The 12,146-nt window shown below is 40.0% G+C and overlaps 1 protein-coding gene across 2 annotated transcripts in view; it reads right to left on the reverse strand.

Moving 5' to 3' along the window:
* Positions 1-2,684: 2,684 nt before the first annotated feature.
* Positions 2,685-12,146, reverse strand: part of VGLL3 (vestigial like family member 3) — a 40,300-nt gene continuing 30,838 nt past the window's right edge. Inside the window, exons 4-5 of one of the 2 annotated variants that reach the window (XR_006279500.1) lie at positions 8,948-9,110; positions 2,685-2,695 (exon numbers count right to left, since the gene is read on the reverse strand). Coding sequence is in view for 1 of the 2 variants with exons in the window: in XM_038388087.2 (XP_038244015.1) it covers positions 9,067-9,110 (44 nt within the window). In the remaining variant the exon portion in view is untranslated. Of the gene's footprint in view, positions 2,696-3,528; positions 9,111-12,146 lie in introns of those variants that run through there. The other variant, XM_038388087.2, reaches the window with a different exon arrangement.

The following is a 12,146-nucleotide window of genomic DNA, read 5'->3' on the forward strand; positions in this document are numbered from 1 at the left end:
CAACAAGAACATCACTACATTCAGGACCTGCCCCTTTGAAAGAGATTAGGGTGCTTCCAATGAAAGGAGCTGGGTAGCATACGACTGAATGTTTCTCTTTTATTTTCAGCCACATGAAAAGAACAGCATGTTACGCTTAAAGAACAGCTTTTAAGTATTTGACTAGATACAGAAACCTTTGTTGCTACATTTGGCTTCCAATGCAGTGCTCTCTGGTGCCTGGTTGGCAGTGGGAAATTAGAGCTGGTATTCTTCATTCTGTCTAAACTAAGCGGGCATGGAAAAAACCAAAACCCTGCTCTCTGAACTTTGGTTCTACCATGGGCATTCACATGACAATTCATTTTCAAAGCCAGAGATACCTCTGTTACATGCTATGTCTGGCATCAAAACTTTATTGCTCAATTGCTTTCTTCCCCGAGTAATAAACCAATTGCAGATGTGCAGCTATTGTCAAAGCAAAGACCCTCTGATTTAGGGTTTTTACAATAGTTATCAATTGCTTTTGATGAGGCCAAAAATGATGTTTCAAAATGTAGGAATTTACTGGATGATTGCAGGTTCCAAAAAGAAATAATCATTTCAGTGGTAGTTGGTGTCCCAATAGAACACACACTTCAGCTATGAAGAATTCTCACCAGATGGCTCGGTCTCCACCCTGTATACTGTGTGTTTTAGATGACAACCCAACCTTTTGAATTCAGAGGCTTCACAAAGATGATCCTGATCTCAAACATGAGGGCCAATAAAGACCAGAGGCGGAGCTCAGGGCATTTTCTGTTAAGGGAATGTGCCAGCCACCAAGAGCTTCAGTGGCACCTTGCCTTGGTTGCTGCTCCCCTGCGCGGAACATTTCCTGTGGAATGTGTGGCATGTGTTGCTATGTGTAACACCAACAGACTCCCGGTCGTCAGCGGGGGACCGCTGGAGATAAATGCATGAGCCTCTACTGCATGAGCTAAAAGCCACGTGGCTCTTAGCTAAGGCTATAGAGCAGATTTATTAATCTCTCTCTAAGTGGTCTTAGCGCCACTAGAGAGGACAGAGCACCACACCCAGGAGGCATGTGGGTTACATGTGCACGATGAAAGTACTCTGTCTTGCATGTTGTATGGGGAGAAGCACCTTTCTATGCCCTCAAGCACTGGAATTCAGCCTTAAACTGGTACAAGTTTAAAATAAACATTTGGAGATTACAGCAAGCTTCTCAAGTGGTGTAAAGTACCACTGAACTCAGTGGAGCTACACTGATTGATATCAGCTGAGGATCTGGCCCAGTACATTTAAAATCAACCTGTACACTGCTGTTTCTGTAATCCATGCCTGGTGGTGTGGGCTCTGTCCTCCTCTAGTGGCACCTAGACCATTTACAGATTAGTGAGTCTGCTACAGCCTTACCTAAGAGCCATTGGGCTTTGAGCTCATGCATTAGAGGTTCATGCATTTAGCTCCACAGGTCCCAGATTTGATCCTGCCTGCTGACGAACGGGGTCTGTCAACATCATATTTCCTGAAGTTTATTTCCCGTACTGTCCTTTCTTGATAGTTACAGTGGCACCTATATGGGCAAGTTGAGACCCTGGGGTATGGGTTCTTGAATGTATGGAGGTTGAGGCCTGGGATAACATAACTGAAGCCCTTGTTATGGAAAGAATAATAGAAATCAGAAGAAGAAGTAGGAGTTAATCAGTTTGATCCTTTGATATTTCATAGCTGCCTCAGGGCAATGGGGTGTCCATTAGGGACTACTATGGAGTATAACAGATTTTTTGGAGAAGTGTTTTCCTGTGATTCATTCTGAATTTTTCTTGACCCTGATTACTCCTAGCTTATAATAAACCCACTGAACAAGTTCTCTCACTTTTTGGTGTTAACCATCAACAAATATATGATCGGTGTGATCATATACCTCCTGCCCCTTTCCATGGTTTAGTCAAGTTATACCTATATATTATATTTCACCATTCCTAATCTTCTCATGCTCCCTTGCACATTGGCTCCCAGTCCCCATCCCTCCTCCTCTCAGTTTGCCTGCTCCCATTTCCAGGCATCTTATTCAGCAAGTCTCAGTACCCTGGCTCCCACTCTCATTCTTCTCTCAGAGACTCCTTGTCCTGTATCTACTGCCCAGCTCTTGTGCCCTCTCCCCCCACCGCCAAATGTCAAGTCTCTGTTCCAAAACACAGAAGCACAAGATTTTCTCATCAAAATGGTTGTAAGTAGTTTTTTTTTTTTTTTAAACATAGGCAAAACATTTTCTGCTAATCTCATTCTCAGAAATGGCTGAACCATTTTTACTGAAACTTCCTAGAAAAAATGCAGTCTGAGGCAGACACCTAACATGGGAAGTTTCAGACTGAATGATTACAGATTTATAAGCAATTGAAAACAGGATCTTCCAACTGAAAGGTCAAGCAACCTTAACAACAGATGGTGCTACCGCCTTCATCTATAATATAGCCTCTAGCATGTATTAAAAGACTATACAGTAAAACAACCTTTTTCTGATGAACCTAATTACAGTGTTACATCCTGGAAAGGAAGAAAGAACATTGTTGAAGGCTCCATGTGTCCCAGTGAAGTCAGCAAAACATAAACAATCTAAAACAAATAATCCCAGTTGAGTCAGATGATAATGTATGGAATCAAGAGCAAGTACCTTCAGGGAAGAGTCTCATTTACAATTCCCGACACGCTTTTCCTCAGAAAACAAATTCCTTAGCTCTAAAAATCAACCTTGTGGGAAAAAAAAATAAAAACCCCAGGATGCTGTAATTTACAAAGAGATTTATGAATTCTTTAGTTGCATAAGAATAAAACATGAAAGCATTACCTAATGGTCAAGAAATACAGACAAAACCAAAAATGCTACATAAAAATATAACAATAAAAAATTCACATTAAATTATTAAACAATGGAAAAAAAAACAACACTTTTCTTTACATCATGTCCCCCATCAATTTTGATGAGGGGCACAAAAGAGTTAAATGGAGTTTTGGGGAAAGTAAGGTTTGAATGTGGATGGGAGGGGAGAGGCACCTGATTTAATTGATGGTTTTAAACAACAGCTAAAATCTTGGATGGGAAAGGGGATTCATTCAGCACAACAACAATTTGCAAATTTGCTAATAAAGCATGTAAACTTCAGTTACTATAAAATTGCTGTTGCATAAATACTAAATGGCCTGATCCAAAGCTCACTGGAATCAATGAAAAGCCTCCCACTGACTTCAGCGGACTATGGATAAGACACAAAGTCAACATTTTGTGCCCACCAGCACCGTGGGATGGAGATCAGGCATTAGAGGCTGATCCTGCTGACACAGCTGTCACTGAAGCCTTTCCATTGACATCAGTGAAAGCTAAATCAGGTCTTTCATGAGCAGGTATCCTAGTTTTCCATGCTAATCCCCTCACCCCCCCAAAAAAATTCTCCAATAAAAAAAACAAGCACAAACATTTGCATTTCCCTGTGATTAAAATGAAATACTGAACTTTAGTTTTCCTACACACAATATAGACAGCTATCAGGTGAACACAATGTTTTATTGATATAGTTGCAATTTTTAAGCTGACAACCCAAGCCCCACCACTTGGGGCTGACAACCTGAGCCCCACCCATTCTTCTAATTATCTGAATTTTTGGTTATCCAATCTGGCCCTGGTCCCAGTTAGATCAGATAATCAAGATTCCACTGTATATGTTTTTATTTTTTTTCCACAAAATATAAAAACTAAATATCTCTGTAAAAACACAAACTCTGCATTTTTCCATGGCAAATGGGTTTCTAGGATCCCTGCTCAATAAAATAAAATAAAATAAGGACCTTTATTTAGCTATTCCCTTTCTAGGGCTTGATCTTGCATAGTGGTGGGCATTAGGTAGCAGATCCTGCAAAATGTTGAATGTCTGCTATGACATTCTGAGCACCCCTCATCTCCAATGGGAGCTGAGAACACTCAGCACTTCACAGGAAGCTCTAAGCACCTTACAAGATGCAGCCCCCCAGGAGAGCCACTACAGACTGCTCAGTTCAGTGTTCTTAAACAGAAGAAACACTTTTTCTAGCCAGGGGATGCCAAGAACCTCAGAGTGTGGATTAAGGGGTCAGCAACACTGAGTTTCAGGAATATCTAGTTCCCCTGTTGGGTCTTGTTTGCCCATGTAAAAAGGGGATTGGGTACAGCACTAGGCAGGGGCTGTCCAAGCATCCGCATGAAATGCAAGAGGTACTCTTCTCTGCTCCAAGCATGTCAGGATCAAGCTTTGTAAGAAAACAACCTTTAGCACTCCTGTCACTATTAAAGGGTTTGATCTTGCTCAGGCAAAAGTCCCATTGACTTCAATGGGTGCTTTGCCCGAGTCACAACTGCAGACTGTGCCCACAGGACTAATACTAAAAGGCAATGTTTCCTTAAAAAACAAAAAATCCCTTCTTGCTGGACCTGGGAGTTCAGTTTAAAAGTCATATATGTCAAGTGACCTTTTCTTCTTTAAAGCCTCTAATATTAATAGTTCAAACACGCTTTAGAAATCTCAAGAGGCTGGAATATTTTTAAAAAAAATATTTTAAAGATTTTAGATGAACAGAAATGTAAATTAATGGTCTATTGCTTAGAAGAATTGTGCCTGAAGTGAGTAGAATGACCCATCGTCAGCAGTTATGCACTTGTCCACCACATGAAAACACATTGCACCTCTGTTTATATACACCTGCTGACTGCCTGGTCACATTTGTAGGTACAACCAATCAGGGTTTATCAAGAGCATTTGAAAGCCTTTTGTACAGACAAAAGAATTTCACACAACCCTGAAGTCATGGAGAACATAATTAAATGCAAATGTCTAAATATTCAGGGTCAGATGGGATTTACCATACAATTCCAATTAATTTCTAGAGGAAGTGACGGGAGGAGAAGGGGATAAAATATACTGTATAACAACTCCAAAAAATATGGGAAAAAGTCAGTGTTATTTAAAAAGCATGTTTTGAGGAAGAAACTTTTTTTTAAAAAAAACGGGGGGAAACATCCCAGATTTCCATGTTATAAAACTCTCTCTCTCTCTCTCTGATTACCTTGCAGAATTATGTTTCTAGTACTGAAAAATCTGAAGAATCAGAACAAAAGTAGGTCTGCTCCTACCAGGAGAAAGGTATTCAAAATTTCCAACAACTGTGTCTGCTGTGTAACTAAGGGCCATCTTGTACCATCAGTTTTTAAACTGGAAACTCCCCCTATATAAACTATTGGGGAGTTCAGTTTAAAAACTAATGGACAAACAGAATCTCAGGAATGGTTCAATCCAGTTGACGGGTCCTGTTCCTACTTATAATCTGTGAGAGTGGTCCAGTTTACTTCACAGGGGGTTGGATCAGACCCCAGATAACTCAGAAGGCAGAAACCTCTACAAAAAAAGAGTTAAGTACTTAATCATATAAATTTGATTGTATGGACACAAAAATCATTTTGGCATCTCCTCAGGGAAACAGTAATAAAATACATTATGTTAGTACAGGCCCTCACAAAATAAATCTCCCATTTTCCTGGGAGGGCAGTAGAATTTAGCATATAAGCAATGAGATGATTCCTTTTGCAGTATATTAAGACTTGTGGACTGATTGACCCCTGTTTTTACAGACCTTTTCTCTTACGTCAGAACCTTTCCCTTTTATTTTCACTGCCATCAGTACTCTTAAACTGAAATGTTGTGAGTACAGAATCTGCTCCTTCAGGAATGGATATCAACCCAACATCTGCTTCTCATAAGCCCTTTTTCTTTTCTTTTTCTTTCTTTTTTTTTTTTTTTTTTGGTGAAGTAAATCTGCTGACTTCAACTGTAAAGGTTTGTTATGTGGAAGATTTGTTCCTGTCCTTCAAGTTTTAGACTGTATGAGCAACCACATTACTACGGCTTTGGTTTCATTTTTTTTTTCCAGCCGATTTCTTAGCAAAGATCAGTTTAGTTGCTCAGTTTAGTGAAAGCAAATTTGACAAGGAAAAAATGTAATAAACCTTTAAGTCAACTGATTGGATGCATTAACTCTTATGCCAGTAGCGTATTTTTATTGTCACTCTGTCTACCTTACCCTGCAGAGTGGCAGAAGTACTTTAGACTTATTCTCAGGTTTAGCCAGTGGACACAGCCCTTATGGTGGGAGCAGGAGGTGATAGGATCTTCACTCATTCATATCTTGTTTACCTGCTAACCCATAAAAACAACACTAATTGAGATTCAAGCAGAAACTTTGGACCTAGTCCTACTGCCTTTTTAGTCACTGGGAGTTCTGCCATGGACTCCAATCGGAACAGGAGCAAGTCCTTCCATGCTCTTTTGTTGCAAAGTGGAGAGCAATCAATTGGCCACTATTACTAAAAAGAGGTGAGCCAATTCAGATACAATAAGAACCAACCAAAATTCAAAAAAGAACTTCTTTCTTGGTTTGTTTTTAGTTCAAAAGGTGTGGTTAGAACCTCTCTCTGGCAGGCCTAGCCAAATCTACGAAAAACTGTTTTTCACCATTTCCAGCAAAGCGAAACCCAGGACCTTCAGGCACTGTCACAAGGGAGTCTGATCTTGCAGTATTTCTTGAACTGCAATTTTCCTATAAGTAGCCAAACTTTTAGAAGCGTATGCTAGCTTCCTACCCTTGAGGTTTTCCCATTGCTAACTAACCCATTGAGCAACAAACCAGCTCCCCCAGGAGAACAGCATTGCTATGAAAATATAGTGGGAGTGAAGTTCAGCATCAGGAAAAAAATGTTAATGACTAGGGGAGATAGGAGGAAGGAGTTAAGGATGTTGTAATTGGGACTCAGATCTTCAGGCGTTGCAATGCCTAACTACCACTAAAAAACTGGGCCTAATGCTCCAAATCAGCAAAACATGTGCTTTAGCATTAAGGGCTTACTCCTGAGATTCTGAGTGCCTCCATTTCCAGCGAGCTTCCATGGGAGTGGAAACTGCTCAGCACCTCACAGCACCAAGTCCTAAGAGTGTAGAGGAAGGTTGTCTAATCAAGATATAGAACTGAATTTCAGGAGGTTGAGCACATACAGCTTCCATTCACTTCACTTGGAGTTGTGGGTCCTCTGCACTTGTAAACCCCACATTTAAGATGTTCACTGCCCTAAAGACAAGTCAACCTCTGTCTCAGTACTGATCACACTTAGATTATTTTTGTTCATCTTCTGAATGTTTTGGCTGGGAAGGCTGTTAGCAAAAATAGAATACATGATAGGAATATTTTGAAAAATGAGGGAAAGCTTAAATATGTATTTTAAAAGCTGAATGGAGCAAAAAGGCAACATTTCCAAACAATTACTGCATTACCAACGTCAGCCCTCATTCTTCAGTGAGCACTACACAGGCAGATTCCTGACCCTATAAAAACCCCACTGAAGTCAAGGGAGCTTTGCACATAGCTCCACCTACACCAAGATAATTGCAGGATTGGTTTGTTTGTTTTTTAATATGCAATGCTACAGCTCTTATTCATGGAATTAATCCTTACTCACACTGGCTTCAAAAAGGACTCCTCATGTGTGTGGGGGGGAGGGGGGGCTTCTGGATCAGGCCCAATCCAGCAATCCTCTTGCAAACTTCTGTGGCTAAAATTATCAAAAAGTTATCTCAGAGTGGATTCTTAAATGGACAGCCTAAGGCTAAAAATTCACAACCGCACATGAAGTCCATAGGAGCTGCAGGCGATTAGCCCTTTTCAGATTCAGTCCCTAACATGTCTCAGGTTGGGCAACCACACAATGAGGGACCAGAGATCAGAGGCCAACTTTTGAAAACTTCAGCCCAAGTTTCATTCAATAGGAGTTGAAGGCACTCAAGCAACTCATACAAGCTATTCAGCAAATTGCAAGATCTGGCCTTATGAAAACACTTTGTTTCCACGAGTTGTAGCTCTTTGCAAAACCTGTATTTTATCCTTGAATGTTCATGTGAAAAATACCACTCTTTAGATTGCCTAAACTGAAACTCCTGCCTCCCAAAGTTATTAGAAATGAAAATACCAATTTATGTGTTGATGGTTATCACAGAAAGAGGGCCTGATCCAGAGTCCCTGGATGTCAACTAGAGACTTTCCATTCACTTTGATGGACACTGGGCCAGGGCCAGGCTCATTTTCTCCTTTAAGTCCATATAAATATTTGGTCCATTTTGAAAGAATGAATGGGTTGATAATATAGTTCCTATAACAACGTCAGACTTTGCCCCATGCTAAAAGTTTCACACATTTCTTCTCATAGTCAGCACAGCCAGCACAAAGCCATTTTCAGAAGCAAGAAAAAAAATATAGACACCATTTCTACAATCTGACAGGCAGGAAAAATATTTAGCAGAAATGTTAAGAGTAAATTATAGCTGTTTAAGCTAGAATAAAGGACAAGCTGCAAAATCTTGCAAAACGGAAACAATGAAGGATTGGACTAGGAAAGGGTTTGCTCTTTAAAAAAAAAAAAAAAAGACAATTGAGGTAACAAAACAAACACACAAATACAAACATCTAAAAATAAGCATTTTATACATTTTTGTCAGTGCTTCTCTGAGAGCAAGTTCTTTAAACAGAACTTAACAATTTAACGATTTTTTTTAAAAAAATATGTCATCCTAAAATAGTCCATCAACCCTTGCCCAAACTTTCTGTATTTCTACAAAAATCGACACACAAAGCGCTGCCAAAACCCTGTTCCTGAAAGGATGAGCACTGTAGTCAAGGCACAGTCTTTTCCCTACAATCAAGGCTGTGCATAAAAAAACCAATCAGAATGAACAAAACAAAACACTGGGAAAGGAGCAAAACAGAGTTAGGTTGCACAGCTGCAGCAGGGCTCAGATGAGGAAAGAAAGAAAAACAAGGGTTTTTTCTTCTATGTTCTGGGACCCAGAAGTGGCCTGCCAAAGAAAAGGCTCAATAGCAAAACCAGAATGACTGGCTCTTCATCTTCTCCTTAGCGGTGTGTCCTCTGCCCCCATGCAGAAACAGTCAACCGTTTCAATATCATCATCCCAGCTGTGGGGATGCTATCCGGTGCTAAGATGCATCTGATCTTCAGAACCAAGAAGATTCCTTGCTCTTGTCCTGATGCTGTAGACCTAGTTTTAGGGAAGGGGGAAAATGAATTAACATTTGATAAAACATTCCCTTCACCCAAAGAAAGTGAGCTAGGGTAAATATATTTATAAAAATCCTGTATTAACAGTCCATCTACACTACAACTGGGTTGGGGGGACCTGTTTAGGGATACTTGCTTATCCTGGGGGTACAGCAGTGTTGTAAACTACACTAAAGCCTTAGACATGCTTGCATACTTCAGTAATGCTGATAGTTTACACTGAACAAAACTGTATCATGTTTTAACTTCATTGGGAGTTGTAATCAGTGTAATCTAAGTGTTGTATTTGTAGTATAGATGGGTCTTCATGGAGAAGAACCAGTTTTCTCACAGAATTAGCTCATGGTTCTACTAGAACTTTACCTCTTTTCCAGAAATCCTGATACATTTTAACATTTTAGGATCTCAGAGCCATCTGCAGTTTTTCACCTCGAATAGAGGGTGGCAGGGGTGGGGGGAATTCCCACAGCAGGTGAAAATATCAAGCAATTTCACCTACAGCACGTCAGATTTTTAGCCAAAAATTGCTTGTGCTTTCACACAGGGAAAATAAATGACTTTCAGCTTGACTTTGGTATGAGTTTCTCTGATATGTTCCTTTATAAACATCAAGGACCAGCCAATAAATGTGCTGTGCAGGGGCTTTCATGTTATAGCAGTGGAATCTGTGCTGTAATTTGGAATTTATCTAGTCCAGAGGGATTTACTCTTTGCTAGGGTTACATCAGGAGAGAGCTAGCACTTAGAAACAGATAATACAAAGTGTAGAAAAAATACATACAAAAAATGTACTTGCTAGGTTAGTTATAGCAAAAAATATAAGCTAAGTGCTTTGATGTCCTCTTACTTTAAGCAGAGTGAGAGAGACAAGGTGGGTGAGGTAATATCTTTTATTGGACCAACTTCTGTTGGTGAAAGAGAAAAGCTTTTGAGCTCCAGAGCTCTTCTTCAGATCTGGGAAAGGTACTCAGAGTGTCACAGCTAAAGACAAGGTGAAAATTGAAGGATGTTTCCCATTATAGCCATAAGATGACAGTTATCAACATGAGAAATATTCAGCAGCATTTCTCTCTATATTGAGCTATAAATAGTATTGTCTTCCTATTTAGTAAATGAACAGTGCCACTAACTCATCTGTTGTAAATTCACCACTGGCCTAAGCAGGTGCAAATTCCCATTTGGCAAAAATGTCAGGAGAACAGCTTATTTTTATCATCATCATATTTAAGCCCCAGTCCTGATTTGCCTAAACCTAACTAACATGTATTGTATCATACCACCACCTCTTTTCCCCATGAATGTATATAGCTAAACTGCTGATCAATAGCACCTCAGAAGCCAGTTACAAAGTTACCAGTTATCGCTAGTGGAAGAGAAGAAAAATATATTGCTCCATCCATCAGAGGATTTCAAAGGCGTTTACATATATTTGTGAGGGCTGCAATTGATAGGTGGGGAAACTGAAGCACAGAGAGGTTTCGTGACTGTGATTATGCCAAGAATAGAACCCAGACTGTCCAACTGTTGGTCCTCTGCTTTAATCACCAGCCAAGCACTGATCTTCAGCTTAACATAGGGATGGCAGAAGTGTGATCCAGGAACAAATGCAGCTTACAGACGAGCCAAATGAAGCATATGCCTACCTAACCTTTAATAAGACTACTGGTCCCAGGGTGCCAGGTCCAGCTGCCTAGATCTGGATCGAACACAGCATGCTGGGATCTGTGGACTCTGCTGGCCATAATTCCATATTAAAGAGGAGGGAGGTTGTTGCTTGCTCCATTTTACATCTCCTATCAAACTCTCATTGTTCCCTTCAGTTAAACAAAGTTTGGGCATCCCTGATTTAAAGTATCTGTCTTTAAACCTCACCATGAGACTGAGGCTACGGGACTTGGTTATGTGATGACACTCTCATTCTGTTTAGGTGTCAAATTTTGCTTCCCTGGGAGTGACACACACACCCAACCCAAAATACAGAGTTTTTTTTAAAGTTACTTCAAAACCAGCTGTTGTGATTATGTGTTATTTTCCCCTTCCATCTACAGAAATATTTTATAAAACAAGAGGGAGTCATTAGCCAGGCAGACACAATTAGAGGGTAAGAAAGTCATTAAGGTGCCCCAGCAAGCACTAAGGACTACTAAGAGGCAGTAAAAGAGGGTGTGGGGAAAGGAGTTAATACAGTTCTAACAGTCTTAAAAACAAAGACATCTGTTTAAGAGGATGTAGGTTTGTCAACAGAATGCAATAGCAAGGGACTAACTCACTGATCAGCTCCACCCTTTCCACTAGGTGGCTTTGCAGTAAACAGATAGGAATTTTAATGTAGACGAGGGACAGTAATTAAGCCCATGCATCTATAATTCATAGCTACTGAAAACAAAAAAATAAAGTTTCACTTATAAAACTTGAGCATGGAACAGTTTATACGTCTTTTCTTCATTATTTCCCCACCTCTTTTACTGGAAGACAATCTGCAGTTCTACTAGCATGCTGTCCCAGTCTAGCCAAGTTTCTGAATAACAGTGCTTTAACCGATAATAGGGTGATTGAGCAAACATTTTCCTCTTTATAAAAATGTCTTCACTTGTCTTGCATGACTCAGTATTTCCGCATTTGAGAGAAGTGTCTATCTGCGAAACGCTGGCACTGTGACTAATTACTGCTTGTATTCAAAAATCAAGTCATTTAGAAGAAGTCTAACCCAGCTAGTGAAATTCAAAGACAAAGGGTCAAATTTATGGCAGGTGTAAATGGAGTCAACTCTCCTGAAGACCATAGGCTGTGCTCACTTAAGCATACATTGAATTTTCCACAGGGGCTTCTAAATATTTCCAAAAGGAGGGCTGCATAGGCAGCTGGACAAGGAGACAAGACTACAGTTGATTTGCTTAAATTGTATTTTATTCGTGTGATCCTCACCTTCAATATTGAGATATAGACCTCAAATACTCTAAAATCCTCTGTTACGTGGGTGTAGGAAAGCTCTTCTTCTACTCCCAGAACATCTGTA

The sequence above is a fragment of the Dermochelys coriacea genome, chromosome 1 (assembly GCF_009764565.3).
Source record: "Dermochelys coriacea isolate rDerCor1 chromosome 1, rDerCor1.pri.v4, whole genome shotgun sequence".
Lineage (NCBI taxonomy): Eukaryota > Metazoa > Chordata > Testudines > Dermochelyidae > Dermochelys > Dermochelys coriacea.